The sequence below is a fragment of the Diadema antillarum genome, unplaced genomic scaffold, assembly GCF_040938485.1.
Source record: "Diadema antillarum isolate AM-2024a unplaced genomic scaffold, OU_Dant_1.0 seq00001296_RagTag, whole genome shotgun sequence".
Lineage (NCBI taxonomy): Eukaryota > Metazoa > Echinodermata > Echinoidea > Diadematoida > Diadematidae > Diadema > Diadema antillarum.
In genome coordinates, this window is record NW_027272075.1 from 47,425 (window position 1) to 68,878 (window position 21,454).

The 21,454-nt window shown below is 38.9% G+C and overlaps 1 protein-coding gene across 4 annotated transcripts in view; it reads left to right on the top strand.

The window, feature by feature from the left end:
- The window catches only part of LOC139708058 (E3 ubiquitin-protein ligase RNF126-like), a 180,469-nt gene that overhangs the window by 23,890 nt on the left and 135,125 nt on the right, over window positions 1-21,454 (top strand). For all 4 annotated transcript variants that reach the window (XR_011709323.1, XM_071620042.1, XM_071620040.1 and 1 more), the window contains exon 4: window positions 19,805-19,920. Coding sequence is in view for 3 of the 4 variants with exons in the window: in XM_071620042.1 (XP_071476143.1) it covers window positions 19,805-19,920 (116 nt within the window). In the remaining variant the exon portion in view is untranslated. The remainder of the gene's footprint in view (window positions 1-19,804; window positions 19,921-21,454) is intronic.

The following is a 21,454-nucleotide window of genomic DNA, read 5'->3' on the forward strand; positions in this document are numbered from 1 at the left end:
AAGGAGGCACAGGATACTAATGTAGTGCCTTACAAGTCATCGCAAGCAAATGATACAGCATGTACTTTTTTTGACTATTCACAGTCCAAGAAAGTCACACTCATGTGGCTGATACACTACCAATAATAGATTTAGGTGGATTTGTGGAGCGAAAAGTGCTCGGAGAGGGAGAGTTTCTTCTTCCACTGAGGGCACCATGGTGGCTTAACCCAAGACTAATTCAGGTTTAATTTAAACCCGAAATAGAGTTGGGTTTAACTAAACCTCACTAGCAGAATACAAAATGAAATGTCAGGTCTAGCTATAAACCAAAGGTGAGTCTAAAATGGGTTTAAACCTGGATTTACAGTAGAATACAGGCCTGAAAGTCTACATGTTGGAAAAGAAATATTAATCATGATAACACCATATCTCATTTCTTTAACATGCTGGCAAGTTTTCTTTAAGCACCTGACTCAACCAACATTGAAGTTTTGACATGGTTTGACTCTTTGGGAATATAATGCTAAAAATTACCAATAGACAACAAAAATAACCCCAAAAAAAAATCAGTGACACCAATACTGATAGTTGCTAATGATCTAAAATGACTGCAACATTGTGCATGCAATCTATTACTCTGATTTTGTAGTTTCAAGGATATTCCATTTCCCAAGTCGTGTATTAAAAGTAAAATAACAGAGATGATTCAACACCAGCTTATCGTTTTACACATGATAGTTTGAAAAAAAAAATGCTCTGAATAAATTGAGCTTTAATACAGGAATGTCCAGAAACATCTCTCCCTCTCAATTTCACTGTCTTTGAAATTTGATAACTTTTTCTTCATGGCTTGTCTTTGTATTGCTCTTAGTTGCAAACAAACAATGCCCAAAATAGACACTATTTACCTAAACTGATGTTTTATAGTAATTCACTTTACTTCAAGGTTGTTAATGTACATTGTACTGACCCATTATGAATGCAGCAGTTCATAAGGTCATTTTTAGCTTTTCTTCCGTGACACTATTTCTGAGGTAACGCGTACATACTACAGTGTATTTCACTATCAAAGATTTCTGTCGATGTATTTCAATTTTCTTGATACAACACTGCAAACAAATCTTCAGCATTGATATTTACTTGAAAAATATATAAAAATGGATTCATATTGTATATTTTACTGGCATAAAGATAGTTCTACATACTGGACGTTTGCACAAATTTTTTCACCAATTATCTCAGTGTGTAGTGTTATCCAACACATAATACAGAACATGCAATAAATGTACATGTACAGTAAGATAAGTTTCTCTCATGTTGTAAAAATACCAGCTACAGGAAAGATAAAAGCAAGCAAATTGTAGGAAAAAGGGCATCCACTGTGCATGCAATGTTGGCTTTCATCATCAATGTCTTCAACAAGGAAATCTCCTTAAAAATATAACTCATTAAATCTCAAAGCAATTTCAAGGGTCCAAGAGCTGTTTGTCATATTACCAGGTTGATTGTGGAATGTTACAAGTATCCTAATCGAGGAACACTCAATCTTGGTGTTTCCTCTAATTGATATTCTATATCAAAAAAACAAAAAAACAAAAACACTTGAGCATCATTCCATCAACAATTTCTCACATTTGAATTTTGCATTGATGACTAGGGTGACTAGCACAAACTGTACAATATGGCCTCTAGATACATAATTGGGCATTTCTAAAGGTAAAAGTTACTTTCCATTTTTGTATACATTTTACATTACCCCCCCCCAAAAAAAAAAAAAAAAAAATCATACCATTTTGAACACTTTTCTGAGAGAAGTACAGTAAACCTCGCTTAAGTCGACATCGCATAAGTCGACAACTCGCTTAAGTCGACACGATAAAAAAGTCCCGATTTTTGCCTTTGTTATTCCTTGAAAATTTCTTCGTCTTAGTCGACATTCATAAGTCGACAACTCGCGTAAGTCGACCCGATTTTTTAGTGCCAACTGAGCTGAAATACGTGTTAATTCCCTCGTCTAAGTCGACATAATTTGTTCGCTCAAAATCTTATCGCCGTTCTCTGAAAAATAATTGTTTTACCGCTCCGATTCGCAGCATTTCTACTCGTTAATTTGCTAGTGTACGGCGCGGTAGCGTTAGCGCCATGCGTCCATTGTCTTGTATGCCAGAATAGAAAGGGCATACACTCATTTACAGTGGAGAAAGATAGTACCCAAAGAAGTTCACTTTCCCCCTTTTCTCCTTCTCCTTATTCTCAAAACGCACAAATTTTGTACACCTATAGGTCCTAGTAGAGAATCATCATCAGAACATGAAATAGGTGTTTCCGTTTATCCGAATATTCTAACGTTAATTATTCCGACGTGGTATTAGAAACCTGGGCCCGTTTCTAAAAAATAATAATTGAAATGCAACTACATGTAATTTAATGCAACTAAAAATCAAATGCAGGTGTATCACATCACGAGCAATTTTGCACATAAACGCAAGTGCGTTGCTGAAAAGGTTTGCGCTTGATAATCATATGAAACTAGAAAATACTTGTACGAACCTGAAACTCAATTGCGTTTAAACGCAACTCTAAAAATCAAATGAAGTCCATCAAATCATGCGCAACGCTGTATTCAAACACAAGAGCGTTGCAGAGAAGACTTGCGGGGTTTTCGTAAGAAACTAAAAACTGCGTTTAAAAGCATCTCATAACATCTATACGGAGGTGCGTTATCGTTGAAAAGTCTTGCATTATTTTTTTTATTTTGTACGCAAAATTAAAAATTAAACGCAATTCTGATAATCAAATGCAATTGCAAGTCCATCATATCACACGGAACGTCGAAAAGACTTGCGTTTGATAATCTTACGAAACTAGAAAATTGTAGGGAACTTTTTAAAAAAAACTCAATTGCGTTTAAACGCGATTCTAAAAAATCAAATGTAAGTCCATCAAATCACAGGCAACGCTGTATTTAAACGCAAGAGCGTTTCAGAGAAGACTTGCAGTTTTTGTACGAAGCTATAAGAAACTGTGTTTAAACGCATCTCTAAACATCTACGGAAGTGCGTTATTGTTGAAAAAGACTTGCATTATCTTTTATTTCGTACGCAAAATCAAAAATTAAACGCAACCCCGAAAATCAAATGCAAGTCCATCAAATCACAAGGAACACTGAAAAGACTTGCGTTTGATAATCATTCGAAACTAGAAAATTGTAAGAAACTTACTCAATTCCGTTTAAACGCAATTCTAAAAATCAAATGCAAGTCCATCAAATCACAGGCAACGCTGTATTTAAACGCAAGAGCGTTTCAGAGAAGACTTGCAGTTTTTGTACGAAGCTATAAGAAACTGCGTTTAAACGCATCTCTAAACATCTACGGAAGTGCGTTATTGTTGAAAAAGACTTGCATTATCTTTTATTTCGTACGCAAAATCAAAAATTAAACGCAACCCCGAAAATCAAATGCAAGTCCATCAAATCACACGGAACGCTGAAAAGAATTGCATTTGATAGTCATCCGAAACTAGAAAATTGTAAGAAACTGTCTTAAACTCAATTGCGTTTAAACGCAATTCTAAAAATCAAATGCAAGTCCATCAAATCACAAGCAACGCTGTATTTAAAATGCAAGAGCGTATTTAAACGCAAGAGCGTTTCAGAGAAGACTTGCAGTTTTTGTACGAAGCTATAAGAAACTGCGTTTAAACACATCTCTAAACATCTACGGAAGTGCGTTATTGTTGAAAAAGACTTGCATTATCTTTTATTTCGTACGCAAAATCAAAAATTAAACGCAACCCCGAAAATCAAATGCAAGTCCATCAAATCACACGGAACGCTGAAAAGAATTGCATTTGATAGTCATCCGAAACTAGAAAATTGTAAGAAACTGTCTTAAACTCAATTGCGTTTAAACGCAATTCTAAAAATCAAATGCAAGTCCATCAAATCACAAGCAACGCTGTATTTAAAATGCAAGAGCGGTGCAGAAAAGACTTGGGGTTTTTGTACCGAAACTAGAAACTGCGTTTAAACGCATAAAAATCTATACAGAAGTGTGTTATTGTTGAAAAGACTTGCATTATTTTTTTATTTTGTAACGGAACTTTCGCCGTGACCGAACTTAGTCTGCACTCGCAGGGGAAAGACATCGCAACATTTACACGTTTTTAAACTACCGAAACACATGCTATTTCACGAAATGTCAATGAAAAAATAGCGGCAAAGTATTGTTACAGTTCGCTATGCCGAAGGTTTAAATCTCAGTCCAATTAGTCCGATGATCGAAAGAAATCTGTTTTTACGAAAGTTAGTAATCCGAAAGATGTCGTTTTCGGATTAACAAAGTTTTCTTCTTTTTATTTCAGACTGGCCCGCGCCGTACAGAGTGGTAATGTTGCGAATCGGAGTGCGAGAACAATTCATTCTCATAGTATGCAATAGAAATTAAACAAAACAAAATGGCAACTTATAGGGAAGGAAAATCACACATCATATTTCAACTCAGTCGGCACTGAAAAATTATCTCGACAGAATCATACGAATTCACACGCATACTTCACAGCAACGCACTTGAATTTAAATCGCAAAGTTGCATGCAATTTGGGGAATATGCGTTTGACTTTTCAAATCAAATTTAAAACGTACAGTGTCTAGAACGGGCCCAGGTTTCCGATCCCGCTCTCTCAAAATCTCTCTAGAGATTTGGGAATTGTGCGTTGTCGTTTCTAATCCGCGCGAGATTTATGCATGAACTAAAACATAATTGTTGCTAATGTCAGTAGGTATATGTTTTGGCAGCAAAAGGAGTAAGATTTAGGTAGCGATCCGCATCGTGATCTTACTCTGTATAGGGGAAATTAGTTTTCATTTATAAGTCGACAAAATGTCGACTTACGCGTAAGTCGACTTTCGCGTAAGTCGACGTGTTTTTCCCAGTCCCGATTATGTCGACTTACGCGAGGTTGACTGTATATAAGAATTGATTATAATCTTTTAGAATTTTTAGGAAAAAAAACCTGACTGCCCTAAAATTCTAGTGAACAAGTCAAGCTGTGTTTTGTATCCTTTCTAGACTTTATATAGTGGAGAACTGAATTTAACATGGATTGACAAAAATATGTCAGTTTTGCTCATTGAGTCCAAAAATGAAACAAAGTGTTCAATATAATTTTAGTGCTGTTATTTTCTTTTCTAGCAATATTAGGCCATTCAGTTGAAAAACAGTAAATGGTCAATAAACATTCATGGTTTGACCACCCTACATTAGTACATCGATGTCTGTCCAGCATTAACCGTGTACGTATGTTACCCCAAGAATATTCATTGTGGCAAAAATTCTAAAAGTCAGATTACTTTTTTGAAGCAATTTTGGGAAAAAGTTAAAGTCTCATTTTCACTTTCTTCACCTCTAAAGCAGGCTCCTCATCTTCCCTGACATTATCAAATGAATTATTCGGTAGAAAGTCTACATCATGAAACCTAGTAGTTTAATTTACTGTGGACTGCAAATTCATTTCAAATTCTGTCATGCTATCACATGTATCATGGGCAATAAAATCTCTGGTCTCAGATTGCAGTGCCCGTGATGCTTGAGCAGTACAACTTGGTGAGATACCATTTTCTTTCTGCAATTATTAAGTGATCCGAGTATCCTCGGATCACTTTCTGTATCTGTTCAAATTGTTAAATCTTCCTTAATCTACTTTATTTCTTTCTCCTCAAATATTGTGTTAATATTAAATCAAAAAGTTCTTCAACTATCAATTCAAACTTATAACATATATGTATCATGTCGTAAGGACGATGGATCTAATGTATCTTTGTTATCAGTCAACCTTGACGTCAGTATGATGTCATTATCTCAAATCAAGTTCTCAATCATATCTGATTAATGGAATGGAAACTTTTCAATGAAAGTTAATGTCATAGTTCAAGTCAAGGTCCATTTATGCATGCTTTTAAATTTCATCTGGAGACGGTATACGTGGGCGTACACAGTGTTAAAATTTTAACATTCTCTGATCGAGCTCAAAATTGTTTTTCACACGTTTCAGGTCATTTGGAGCATTTGATATAATATTGATGGACTGTCACGGACACATATGTGCATGTGCATATACACACGTGCAGCTTCTAAGCAATTGAATATTCCTGTTCTTATTTTAATGGATCGGATGTCTATGACGTCAAGAAATGATTCTGCCAATTTTCAAGTCAGTCGAACTCAATATGATGGCACATGGGCCCAGCAAAGTTGAAATTCCGCACCGTATGCGTCAATGGCGATATACAATGCAAGTATGCCCCCAAAAGGCTAATTTCAAATCCTTTTTAGCTCGTTAGAATGAATGATGTCTCCCATTTTCTTTACATATTCCGAAAGCTGCTGAGTTCTAGATATCACTACATGTTCATGGGCATTGTATAGCCAGTGCTGGCAAAATGATTTACAGGTATCAAGTTCCTCTATGAGATTTTAAAAAAGTGCATTTTTGAAATGACTTCATCAAATTTCAAGTTCACTCGAGCATATCTCACTTATCCTTGGCCGGTTTTCACCCAGATTTCAGTATATTGTAGCTTGGTAAATTCTCTTTCAGATGCATACTCTAAGATTTTCAATTGGATGACATCATTACCTAAAAAAAAAAAAGTACTAGGCACGAGAAAAATAGCTTGATATTCATCGAGTGAATTATACATTTTTGGAAAGCTTAAGTCTCTAGTACAAATAATTCAGTTTCAGAACATGAAAACTTCTCTAGTACGATGGAGAGGTGGTGTTTTGACACCCTCTTCTGCATGCCAGAACCCAATCTGACAGCGAAATTTGGGGGACCGAAATTATAACGACAACGCTAGGAACAAATCAGCCCGGCGCTGATGAGCTGTTGCTACACGGCGCTGTGGTTCAAAGCGTGACTTCTACATGATCTGCAGGCACATTTCAGCAAGGTATCTTCTTTTTAAAAAAAAATCATGTACGTGAACATTGTTCATTATAATTTTTGTAGATTTTTACTTTAAATTGAATCTATTTGGCTTAGAACTAGGAATACAGATCATGTTATCTTTTTAGACTTAACTTATGCTTTTGTGCCTTACTCTCGACTCTCGAACAGTTGGTACCTAGTAAATCGTGCTAGAACTAAAGCTAGTAGGCCTACAGACATGCAACAGAGTCCTACTCGTAAATAAGACGTTTAGATTCTAAACGAAAATCAGGTAGGTCTGCACTGAATACAGACCTAACGTTCGATCTAGGTGAATGCTTCAGTTTCGTTTTTGTAGTTTCACTACATTTCGTAAAAAATTCAGATGTAAACAACTAGTGGGGCTCTAGACCTATTGATTACACATAGGCCTATGTGTATGTCAGCTCTAGCTTTATCGAAGGTGTTTTTTAGCATGCGTGAATGAAATATGAGAGGTTTTGGCGTGACAGAATCAACCATTCTTTGTTGTAATTTGTCTATAAAATTGTGTGTGGTTGTCAGATATGTAAAGATGGAGCATGCATTACAGTTGCATAGGATTTTGAAAAGTGAATTACCAAAATCGATTGGATAATTTCCTGTCAAAAGTTGATCTACCTAGTGACCTGGTTTTGTTTTCATTCACTCCAGCCACAGGTCTCCGTTACCTGTGTCACATTTATAATTACACAAATGTCTGCCCAAGGGGAAAAAAATGTTACAGAATTGCATCAGCTTTGCACATCAAATGTTGTGAGGGACATAAATAAAGTGCTCACAGTTTTTATGTAAGCTTATGAACTTGACAGCGTAGATCTAGATTGATCTAGTTCTAGTTCCTCATGACACATATCTATTGGGTTATCCTCATAAAATTTTGCACATCCATCATTACATCTGTAGATCTCTAGATAGATGTAGAGATCTAGACTAGTCCTACTCATAAGAGTCCTGCAAAAGAAAAGAAAAAAAAATGTACTCTCAAAAAATCCTACAATGCACAGCACAAGCGTTTGGGCTGGTCGCACTTAATCTTCAGTCTGCTTCTGCTGTGATGCAACTTTGTGGACTACTTTTGATTTATTTTCATGATGTAGTACACTCTTTCAACTTATTGAAACTTTTTCTTGAATAGCCACATGAATATGGGAGAACTCTTTGGTAAGTCTTAATCAATGTATGTAACAAAATTGAGAAAATTTCCCTCTCGGAACCGTCCACATTGTGGAGAGAACACAGGGTCACTGTACGCTGTCATATTGTGCCGTGAGCAGTGAATGCAACAATGATTGACCATCATATAGGAATCACCTGAGTTCCAAAATGCAAATGAAACGACCAAGCTGGTTGGTTTACGGTTATCCTCAGCAGTTATTTATTTTTCCCACATTTTCTCAATTTTCTATAAAATGTGCAACTTTTACACCTGACAAGTTTGAGTGATGAGTTGTATCATATTTCTAGATCATTTTATTACGTAAGTCTCCGATCGAGACTACATGTCTCATCGGGTGTAATATGAGAGATCCCGCTGGTCACGTGTGTGGCAATTCGTTGGCACGTTTTGTGTGTGTGTGTGTGAAAAGAATTTTCACAACCTCCGAATATTTCAAGAATTTCGCGGAAATTCTTCCTTTCAGACTTATCAGAATAATGAAAGAACAGAAGGATAGAAGATCCGCTTGCATGGCCGCGGAAAAGGAAAACAAAGAGAAGAAAACCTACCGCCGCAGCGGCAGAATCTTCGGGCGAAAACAGAGCAGCAACGGAGTCACAGCAGGCGGTGAGTGCTAGCCAAGCTGACCGCGCAGCGGCAGCGAAGGAGACGGCTGCCAACACGGGCCGTGGACGCGGAGTACCGGTGGTGATGGAGGCTGCCGCCCGCTCGGCAGTAGCGGCGACTCGGCCTCGGATTACTACAAAATCCAACTCGTCAAAGTTGAAAAATGATAACTTTGGGACAGTAAACAGTTGTCTTGATAGACTCAAAGGCTTGCTCTGTCAGTTCATGGAGGGTCTTTCCAGTAAAAGGGAAGGGATGGCAGGCATGGGACATGCACACTCAGCCAGACCGACATCTTGATCGCAGTGGAAGTGATTCAGCCTCTGCTTCAACTTCTAGTGCAGATTATGACATGGCACATACAGAAGAAATGGATATTGAGGATGATGGCCTAGTGCATGCCTTGAGTGGAGGGCATAGCTCAGAGCTGGAGTCGTGCATGGATAGGGCAGAAGCACAGACAGTACCAGCTTTTGCTGCTAAATTTGCGGTGGCATCAGATATTGGACAGCCTCTTGATGAGGAGCTAGCAAGCTCTGTGAACTCCTTGATGAGCCATCATTTGGAAGAGAAAATGCTCGATGAGACAAGTAGCAAATACCCAGTGCCGTTGAACTGTCAAGGGATCGACACCCCGAAAGTAAATCAGACGATCTGGGACAACCTCTCTGCCTCTGTTCGTACGAAGGATGTGAAACTTCAGAGGGTCCAAAAATCCCTTTGAACAAGAGGTATCTCGGCTCATGTCAGCCTGCTCGATCCAAGCAACATATCTCCCGAACAGCAAGACGTTCTAGCTTTGTTGTGCAATGCAAACTTTGAGATGAATGCTCTTCGCAAAGAATTGATAAAGCCGGATCTGAACACGAAATTTACTTGTCTCTGCAAACCAACAAACCCTGTAACCAAGTATCTCTTTGGGGATGACTTGGGCAAACAAGTAAAAGACTTGCAAGACCAGCACAAAGCGGCGGCCGGAGTGATGAGAGGCGGGTTAAAAGACCCAAGCCGGCCTATCACCCCTACCCAAGCCAGGGGTCTCAACGCAGGTACAAGGAAGCTGGTTGGGTGTCGCGGACATCCTACTCGGATTCATCAGGGAGCACATCTAGGCCTTTTTTTAGGCCAGCGAAACCAGTGGAGGAAGAGGACTCCACAAGCTCCCCATACGTTTACCCCGACAGCGTCTCAAGAGGGACACCAAGCCCCACAGTAACGGAAGCTTGGCCAAGGGCAGGGCAGGATGAAATAGAGCAACTCCCAAACAGTGATGAGGTAAGGGAGACGATAACATCTAATGTCAATGATATTGCAGTCGGAGGTCAACTGAAGCTACATATGCACAACTGGGGAGAGCTTACATCTGATACATATATTTTGCAAGCTGTACAGGGCTACAAGCTTGAATTTGACCCAGCTAAATATCCCCCTCGTAGGGCAAAACCCCTTCATGAGTTCAAAAGAAATTCTGAGGAAATGGCCTCGATTCAGGAAGAAATCTACAAGCTGGTTGAGAAAAATGTCATAGAAGCATGTGAACATGTAGAAGGGGAATTCATATCAAATATTTCCACAAGGCCAAAGAAGATTGGCGACCTCAGGGTCATCTTGGATTTGACAGAATTAAACAAGAGTATTTTGTATCAGCATTTTAAGATGGACAATATTAAGACAGCTCTACCTCTTATTTCTCCTGGAGATTATTTAGCTTCAGTCGATCTCCGAGACGCATACTTCACGGTTCCTATCCACCCAGATTCTCAAAAATTCCTGAGATTTACATGGCAGGGAAGGTTATGGCAATTTCAAGCACTTCCCAATGGGCTTAGCTCAGCACCAAGGCTCTTTACAAAACTGCGAAAGCCTGTTTTGGCAACGCTCAGGGAGCAGGGCCACATTGTAATTGCATATCTTGGTGATACACTTATCATTGCAAAAACTGCCGAGGAAATGCAGGCAGCAGTGAGCGCAACTACTAAGTTGCTATCAAATTTGGGGTTTATTGTTCACCCTGAAAAATCAGTTTTAGAGCCTACTCATGAGATTACCTTTCTGGGTTTCAATCTGAACACTCTGGATATGAGTGTTAGGGTTCCAAAAGAAAAACAGGAGAACATAAAGCAGTCTTGTAAGGAACTGTTGGCTACTGAGAAACCTGTTATCAGAAAAGTTGCGAAGGTTATCTGACAACTAGTGGCATCATTCCCAGCAGTACAATATGGCCCTCTCTATTATAGAGCCTTAGAGAAAGACAAGATTCTTGCCCTTGCAAGGAACAAGGGACATTTCGATAGGCATATGACCTTGTCAAGAGAAAGCATCCATGAAATCCAATGGTGGATATTGAACCTTGAGTCACAGTTTAGCCCAATGCAGAGAGCAAAACCAGATGTGGAAATCCACACAGATGCCAGTAGTAAAGGCTGGGGGGGGGGGGGCAACAAATCTGTGCACTTCAACAGGTGGCAGATGGAATAGTGATGAGTTGAAAGAGGCAAATCAGAATAAGATTAACCTGCTAGAAATGGTAGCAGTTGGCCATGGGCTAAAAGCCTTTTGCTCAGAGAAAAGGAGCAATCATGCACTTGTTAGAGCAGATAGCATAATGGCTGTCGCATATCTGAATATGGGTGGCACAAAATCTCCTGAATGTAATAAAATGGCCATTGATATTTGGGAATGGTGTATTAGTAAGGACGTCTGGCTTACAGCTGCTCACCTACCTGGGCGATTGAATATTGAAGCAGATCGCATGTCTCGAAAATTCTCGGACAGCACAGAATGGATGTTGAATAAGAGCACATTTCAACGAATAATCAGGAGATTTGGTGTGCCTGAAATTGACATGTTTGCCTCCCGCCTGAATAAACAGGTAAACCGATATATTTCTTGGAGGCCTGAACCAGAGGCCTGGGCAGTAGATGCCTTCACAGTTGATTGGAGTCTATGGGATTTTTATACCTTTCCCCCATTCAATCTAGTGCCAATGTGTTTGCAGAAAATTCAGAAGGATAAGGCATGTAGGATTTTAGTGGTGCCCATTTGGCCAACACAGGTTTGATACCCTATTCTTAAGAGCATGCTGGTTGAGGAACCCATGTTAATTCGAAAGAGTAAGACATTATTATGATAACCAGTTTCAGGCACCCCACATCCTTTGAATAATCACTTGTCTCTATTATGTTGCAGGCTTAGAAGGGACTTTACGCAGAGCAGGGCCTCACACAAAGGACAATAGACATCATAGCTGCTTCATGGAAAGGATCCACTAAAGCACAGTACCAGGTGTACATCAGAAAATGGAAAAGATTTTGTGCAGAGAGACAGTGACATTAATTAATTGCAAGTCCAAGTTTGTGATGTCCTTGCATTTCTTACAAATATGTTAGACAAAGAAAAAGTTGGATACAGTAGCCTGAATACAGCCAGGAGTGCCCTTTCCACGTTTCTCATAGTTGATGGTGGACGACAGCCTCTTGGGTCGCACCCACTTGTAAGTAGGTTTATGAAAGGAGTTTTTCATTTAAAGCCGCCTGCTCCTCGTTACTCTTCTGTCTGGGATGTTAAAGTGGTCTTGGACTACCTCAGAAAGTTATCTCCATCCAAGGCATTTAATCTGAAGCAACTTACTCAGAAATTGACTATGCTGATAGCACTTGTTTCTGCACAAAGGGTGCAGTCTCTTCTCTGTTATCCACCTGGACAGGATGAGGTGGAAAAAAATCATCTGTTGAGATTTCTTTTGAGAATACACTGAAACAAAACAAGCCTGGAAATATGGGATTCAGTGTAACACTAAATGCGTACTCTCCAGATAGGAGATTGTGCATAGTGAATTATATGAAAGAGTATGTGCAGCGGACGCAGAATCTAAGAGGGATGGAGAGACATTTGTTAGTAGCTTATAAGAAGCCCCACCGTCGTGCATCAAAGCAAACAATTGCACGTTGGATTAAGACTGTCCTACATGACGCTGGTATCGATACACAGATCTTCAGTGCTCACTCCACAAGGGCGGCCTCTACATCAGCAGCACAAAGGAGTGAGGTGCCTGTGTCAGAAATCCTCTCAAGGGCTGGATGGGTGGCTGAGAAGACATTCAGAAAGTTTGATTGCAAGCCCTTACAAGATACTGGCCAATTTGACCAGGCTTTACTGAAAATGTGACTTGGCAACTTCAGTCAGCGTATGGAATGGCAGTCTGCACAGAGTGCACAGGTATGTCTGTCTGTAGTGATGCCGTTTGATGGCTTACAGATGTATTGTTCTGTACGTGACTACAGGTCTTTGAAATCTCATATTACACCCGATGAGACATGTAGTCTCGATCAGAGACTTACGTAATAAAATAGGAAGATTAGATGAGAACTTACCTGTTTGAAATTTAATCTTGATTTTATAAGTAAGTCATAGAGAAGAGACTACATCCCTCCTCTTCCCACCCTGCGACTTACGTAGCCTCATGCAGGTAAAGTTCTCAACATCTTCATCTTCCTATTTATATCCTGTAGTCTCGTACAGCTTTAAAAAATTGCCACACACGTGACCAGCGGGATCTCTCATATTACACCCGATGAGACATATTCTACGTAGTCTCTTCTCTACGACTTACTTATAAAATCAAGATTAAATTTCAAACAGGTAAGTTCGCATTTAATCTTCCTATTATGTGAGAATTTTGGGCAGTTGCGTGATTGTGGTCACAAAAAGTCGACTTTAACTTTATACATGTAGGGCTTTGCATGTTGACCTATAGTATATTAGTAATGCTAGAATATGATTAATAATTGAAATTGTCAGCATGAAGATGAAATTTTCTCTGGAAGAAAAGTAGGTGCAATGATCAAGAAAACCATTGCTGTATACCTCATTAAGTATGAGAGTGCTGCTTGAAACCCTTGTGCAATATGATACATGTATGATGATGATGATAATGCAGTTTGAATTTGAAATTGTTTTTAATGGAAGTTTGATTGTTTCATATGAAAGAAGAAAAAAGGTCATCCATCATATCCCTCCTCATCTTTGATAAATTCTGCAAGTTATGCAAATGTTTGTTAGTTTATACAATGTCTATCCAGTGCTGTAATTCTGGTAGTTCAATTTGGCTTAAATCAATTGATCAATTCAAATGCAAACAAATACCCCTTTCTTTCTCAAGCTCAGAGTAATTAGCAATTGCCAAATGTAGTGATAAAATGAATGTTTCACTTGCAATTCCATACCTGTCACATGTAGCATGCATTATGTGGTGATTGAATATGAAGCGATGTTCCCAAAGGGATTTGCGATTTAGTTCTAAGCTTCCATATCTGCTTTGTGTGCAAAAGTCATGTTTAGACAATTTAATAGGTACTGGTCATTTGAAAGAAAAATGATCATACATTTGTCTTAAACCGACTATCTGTTGAAATATCTGAACTATGGCAAATTATTCATTTAAAATAGAAAGCTAAGAGCATGAACAATGTTGATATATCAGGGCCCTGTTTTATGAAGAGTTATAATTGATTACATAGTTGATTTCTATCATAAGTCTATGGCAGCCTGTGTGGTAAGGGAATTTACAATCGATTTTATCTTTTGATAAAACAGGGTGCGGTTTTGATAACCAAAGGATATCCATGACATAATTAGACGCAATTAAAAAGCTGTATTGTTTTTGCTTTTCTGAGCGTGAGACAGTAACCATTTTGGCTCTCTTTTTCATGACGTAGTTATGTGTATGAAGTACCAGCGGCCAAGCGCTTGCAGCGAACTGCAAAACAGCGAGCACACACATCCGGCCATGCACAGCAGCAGTTGATTTGAACGGTGCTGTGTTTCGGAAGACGGCTGCAAGACCTGTGGCTGTGCAAGAAAAAGATAACATGAATTTTTCGGAATAATTCATAAAATCAGTAAGCCAAACATCAATTAGGAATAGATAATACTTCTAGATGTTCCACTAGAGCTGATTCAATGAGGCTGAATTGCCCTTTTTAGGGCATTTTTTGCGGAAAAATTTCAGGCTCTGTGCTATTAGGCTGTAGACCTAGTTCTGCATAGCAATAAAGTGATACAAGAAGATCTGTCTCTACTCATGACTGACCATGTTAACATGATCAACCATTGTTAGATAAGAAGCCCAACGAGAAGAGACAGATACCATCTGTCTATTTACTAAGATAACAATTAATTTTGTATTTCAACCATAGTAGTCTACAAGTACAATGCGGGTAGGCCTGCCATGTAAACACTATTCAGTATCATTCACTGGACAGCCAGTAGTATATCTAAACCCTTCAAAAAAAGTTTGGAAATCTGACTTCAGTTGTAAATTTCTCCAGTTTGTAAGCACTGTACAATACATGCTTGATATCAATGGAAAGATTATTAAATTCTCTTTAAAATGGTATCCTACTCATTATGATTATGCTATCAAGTAAAGTGCTGTACTCAAAAGTGTCTGCATTGAAAAGTTCCAAAATGAACAAGAATGTTCCCTATGAAAGAGAATGGTCGTAAAGACTAAATAGAGAACATGTTCTTATGTGTAATGTCTTTTGTTCTCAACTGGTCAGCCATGAAGGCAAATTTCAATAGACATCACGTCACATTAAAGTTTTCAATAGTGCCATGCCAGGCAATTTTGATAGCTCATCAAGTTTTATGGTTATACATCATGCCACGTGTAAGCAATGTTCAAAAAGCCCCCACCATAGGGCAGATTGACGCTGAGATGCTTCAAAAAGATGACAACGCAAGACCACATAGAGCGAGACTCGTGCGCAACTTTCTCGAGAGAGAGAGGGCATCACTAATCTTGAATGGACTGGCCTGCATGCAGCCCCGACCTCAACCCCGTAGAACATCTTTGGGATCAACTTGGCCGAGCTGTGGGGAAGAGGGTCACAAATGCAACAATAGTGGCAGGACTCCATCAGATACTGGTTGACGAGTGGAATGCCATTCCTCAGCAGCGAATCACGAAGCTAATCAACAGCATGAGGACACATCACCAGGCGGTGGTGCAAGCACTTGTGTCATCCACCAGCTGCTGAGCCTCAATCATGTTCATTGACCGTATAGAGACAAAATAATGACAACATGAGGACAAAATAAAGATGAAATTCCAATAAAATCAAGACCATTCCATTTCACTTTTTATGTCTTTGTTGTGGTTAATGTGGCGAGGTTCTGTGAGATAAAATGGTTTGAGTCATGATTGTTTGTGTGTGTGTGTGTGTGTGTGTGTGTTGTGTGTGTGTGCATGCGTGTGTGTGTTTGTTTCTTTGTTTGTTTGTTTATCTGTGTGGTTGAACGCATACATGTTTCGCTCCATAAAAATGCTGATGTTACAGTAAATGAACACCAAAGAAACAATGGGTAACTCACTCATTTAAACTCCATTAGGGACGTCAAAAATCGGTCATTTTGCAACTTTTAAATTCTGACTTTACCTTAGATTTGTAAGCACTGCACCTCCATGTATGCGATAATCATAACAATTATGCTATCATTTTAAAGATGATTAAACAGTCTTTGTGTGGTACTAAGCACAAATAAATCATTTCTAAAGAAAAATGAGAAATGATTGATCAAAGTCAAATTTCCAAACTTCTTTTGAAGGGTTTACATGAATACCAAAGTACATAAGCGCCTGTTTGTTCACTGCATTCACTCAAGCTGACCCATCTCGTTAAAGCGGGGTTCCCACTATCGCGATTGGCGCCACGATTGAAATCGTGGTCTTAATCGTGCAGCAAGCGTGATGGTCTTATCAGATTGTATCAGATCTTAAGGTCAATCGTGGCAATCGCGTTAATCGTAGGAAAATTTTGGACGGTTCAAAAATTTTCTACGATTAACAAGATTAGTTTTTGATCGTGATCATCGCATCAGATCGTCTAGGGTCGTATCCAAACGCAGCAAATCTCTTCTAATCGTGCTTCTTAGTCGTGTTGATCGGGATCGACTTTTTCACTTCACTTCCGCTTATAATAATTATTATTTTTTGCCCATTTGCCCTTATTTTACTCATAAATTTATTTATTTTGTATTCTGATAGGTGGCAGCCTGCATCTTTAGATTATTATTTCCAAACGGTAAATTGTATGACGGTGTGGGGTTAAATTGTCGTAATTTTTAAGGTACATTATCAAAATCATTTTCTTAATGATTTCATAAAATGAAATCTGTATCATAGTTGTTTTCATACATTATGTTAATGATGTTTTCATTTTTGAGTTGCTATTACCATTATACAGACACACAAAACAGGATTTGGGATAACTTTTGTAACAAAAACAAAAAATGAGCAAAAATAAAATGGCAATTGTATGTCTGCACGTATTGACTAACGTCAGTACAAAGATGAGAATATTTAATGAACCGTGCTTGAATGGGTACATATCAAAGGCAAATGGTTAATTTTTACAAGTATATTACAGAGTATTTCTTTTTGGGGGGGAGGGGGGTGCAGTATCCTGCTGTTTGTGTATTGTACATAGTAATTAAGAGTTGTTGTTTCATCAGCCATCGTTTGACCCCTTTACATCTATTTTGACACTTTTCAATGTCTTTTTTGTATGTTTGGTAGAGCACAATTTTAGAGGAAAATGGTTATTTTCAACTCTCATTATTACTGCAAATGTAAAAGTGACCATTGTCGTGGATGTGAGATCACTCGTATGATTATGACAATGAAGATCACTCTTATTATTTTTCACAGGTAGTTATTCAATAAGTGTAGCAATATACCCCTGCGAAATAATTTTGCGTAAAACCTCCTTTTTTGTTAAAAAGTGACATCATTTGATTAGGGAGTCACTTTACTGTTATGTGTGTGTATCACTTATGTTAAACATTGTTAAGTAGAACACTAATCCAAGCCGAATAAACCAAATTTTTGATAACCAATGAGATAACGACATTTTGAAATAAAAAGGCATATGATACATACACTTTGCGAATATGAAATCGAACACATAAGCAATACTATCCATTCGGCGAACTTTCTTATATCGAGCGTATATAAGACATAATATTACGTTACATAACATTCAAAATGATCCCATCCTCTTTTTTAGCTTCCATTTCATCATATAATTATTTTCTTCTTGTATTGGAGAAAAAGGTCATTTTGTCTTGCTGTTTTGTTTTGTTTTTTTCTGGGGAAGAGGGGCGATCATCTGATCTTATGCATTTGGGTTCGTTATTTCATTTTTTTTGTGAGGGGGGAGGGTGAGCATGTCGATTTAATAATCTATTAATTTCTTTGCGTTTAATATTAGACGAGGGAATATCTGAGGTTATGGCTGGCCTGGGTGCTGCTTTCTCTCTGATAACATAATCGTCATTAGCGATACTGCAAAGGTTACGTTGTCATCATCGTCAACTTGTCAAGCCTTGCCATCATCAATGGCTGTGGATGAAATTAATAGGCCTAATCACTCTGCATAATCTAAGGAAACAATGAAATCCATCGTCAGCCGGACTATAATATTCCCATTCGGGTCCAATCGCGCCTTAAATGGGGGTCGCTTCTGATCCCGATCGTAAAAGATATCGTATCTTATCTCAGCAGCCCGTATTGGTTCGCGGTATTCGTATTGGAACGTATCAGTACGTTGCTGCACATACCAGATCGGGGATCCTGATCGTAATGGTCACGTTAGATCGGTACCAATCGTGAACTCAATCAGGACAATCCTGTCGGATCGTATTTGAACGGCAGACCAGATCGTGACAGATCGTATTGCTTGAAATAGACCAATCGTGACCATATCGCATCCAAGCGAAACAACACGTATTGGCTCGCATAACCTCGTATCCAAACGTGAAATTTCAGACGAGTTCAACGAAACTTCTACGATCAGTTACGAATGTCCAATCGTGGCGTTCGCAATGGATCGCACGATAGTGGGAACCCCGCTTAACCCCCGGCCTGCCAGAGAGCAATGATGATAATGCCCCAGTCACATAGACATCCCGGATCACCCCGGACCACCCCAGATCTGATCCGGGGAGAGATCCGTGTTGATGCCGGGAGGCCAACAAGGCAACTTTTGGCGGTCAAAAACATCCGGGGATTGCTGTGTTGGCAGAGCAATCCAGGGTGGTCCGTGTGGCTGCCGTGTAGCTGCCGTGTTGATCCGTGTAGATGCCGTGTTTGTCCGTGTAGACGCTGCGCTCTTCCGGCCTTATCCGTGTAGCTGCCGTGTTGATACCGTGTGTACAATCATACCAAAATCCCGGATCTCCCCGTATCTCCCCGGATGTCCCCGGATCTCCCCGGATCACCATGTAGATCCTTGAGCATCCGTGTTAATATGTGACTGGGGCATAAGGCCGAGCTGTGGCACCACCATCTACGTTACGTACTTTTGCCGCTTGCACGCCATCTTCCACGTCCCATAACACCCCCAAATCTCCATCATCTTTGTTGCTGTCATCACTCCTGCTTTCAAGGTCCTTTTAGTCTTCACCCTCATCGACTTCAAAAGTCAGGTTAAGATCGTCTTTACTTAGGCCATTTTGCATCGATCACAAATTATCAGATTACTTGTACTACTTCATTCACCGTGACTGAAAATACATGCAAACTCATATGCAACGCCTGGCGGGTTCCGCCAGTGGAATGCGTTGTACACATAATGACATCATGAGTGAGTGGCTGAATTCTAGGCGAATTCCGAGGCCCTGAGTGAGGGAAAATCAACACATTTTGCAGCCTTTTTAGAACTATTTTTGAAAAGTAGTAGACTAAAAAACATTAAAAATTTGTATTCAGTACAACTTCTTGTCTTGATTTACACATATAACAAAATTGGCCTGGTAAAAAGTCAAGGAATAGGAGGTGTAAGATGTACATTGTAGGAAAAGCTTGACATTTTCTCTCCAGCTTTGCCCAGTGCATGTCCAGTGCAACAGAAATCTGTGAAAAGTTACATGGATCTGAAAAACAGAATGTCTTTCCAAAGCATGCGTACATTGCAGTTTCAGAATCATGTAGCACACAGGGGGTTTACACCATGGTGCATAAAGAGTTGATCCTGTACATCTGATTGTGCTTATGTGTAGAACAATCTCAGGAGTGTCCTGTCTGCAAGGAAGACTTCAAGAATGAAGAGTCTGCCAAAATGCTCCCTTGCACCCACTTCTTTCATCCAGACTGCATAACCACTTGGCTAGAAATGGTAGGTACCATCATGTTTATCTCAGTTAGCCCTCATTTGCAAATTGTCACCAGCTGGTACAATTCAGGTAATGCAATTTATTGACGCATCAAACAGTTTGGAGTAATTAAAGGACAAGTCCACCTTCATATAGATACGGATTGAGAGAATGCAGCAATGTCAGTAGAACAGATTGGTGAAAGTTTGAGGAAGATTGGACAATCTGTTAAAAAGTTATGAAATTTTGAAGTTTCATTGCTACCATCACTGGATGAGAAGACTATTACAGCTCTTGATGTCATGTGCGTACGATGTAAGGAAAGTATAAAGAAAATTCAACATATTTTCACTTTTCTCGCATAATGATAGACCACTTGACTTGTCTCTTTCAGAAGGCAGGGGGGAATAAAATTACATATATGTCAGTAGCGAGTCGAAAGAATGTGTGCTTTTTTTCAAAAAATGAAATTTTGTGGAATTTTTCTCTATATTTTCCTTATATCGTTCTACGCATTTGACATCATACACTGTAGTAGACTTCTCATCCAGCAGTGACTGTGCAGAAACTTTAGAAATTAAATGAAATAAAATTTTTGGGGGGCAAAAGAAGTTCAAGTTCAAGTTCAAGTTCAACTTTATTTTCATTTCCATTAAATAAACAGGAGAAATTATATTCAATGCATAAACAAAACAAATTTGTAGTAATTTCGATAAACGTACATCAACAAGATACATGTGATGATGAGTAACGACATACAATTGCATTTATAAGGTATATACATATGCATATTACACGAATGGTAATGGAAATGGAGGGTCCCACTAAAAAGCCAAGCTTGTAAGATATGGGACCCTCAGAAATACATAAAAAGCAAATAATGGCTTCATGAAACTACAAACAAATATATGAAACAAAATCAAAGAAAGTTTTTGCCCCCCCCCCCCCATGTGCCCCCTGTAAAAAATAATTATTTAAAGACCAAGATGAACAATGAAGGCACTTTTCTTGTCTGAAAATAGTCAATTTCAAAACTGAAAAATGCGAAATTTTTGCCCCTTACCGGGCAAAAATTATAATACACTGATATTATACGTTATTATATCTATACACTAATATTACCAAGTAAATTTAGGGTATAGATGGTAGCCTCGCGTCCTTCGACGAGTGTGCCCCTGAAGCATACCTTTAATAACCCTTTCATTTTTCCTTTTCTTCTAAGATTTCTAGTAATAAAAGAACGTTTTTCATTGCTTGAACAATGCGATCACATTTAAGCTTTTAATGAATACATTTCAGACTAAAACCGAATGGCAAAGTGAGAGTGGTTCACCAATGCATGTTGGTGCTGATGCACGCAATGCACCCACGGCTCATCCGCTTTTAGAAATCTTTGAGGTAATGGCCAATCCCAATATGGTGAATGAATAACACTTGAGTGACTTTACCCTGAACATTTCCAACAGTTTCGGCTCATTAATAATGGATTATTGTTAGAAGCAGCTGTCAGTCTACATACAAAAGATTATGATGATTCTGAGCCCTCGCTCTCGTTGT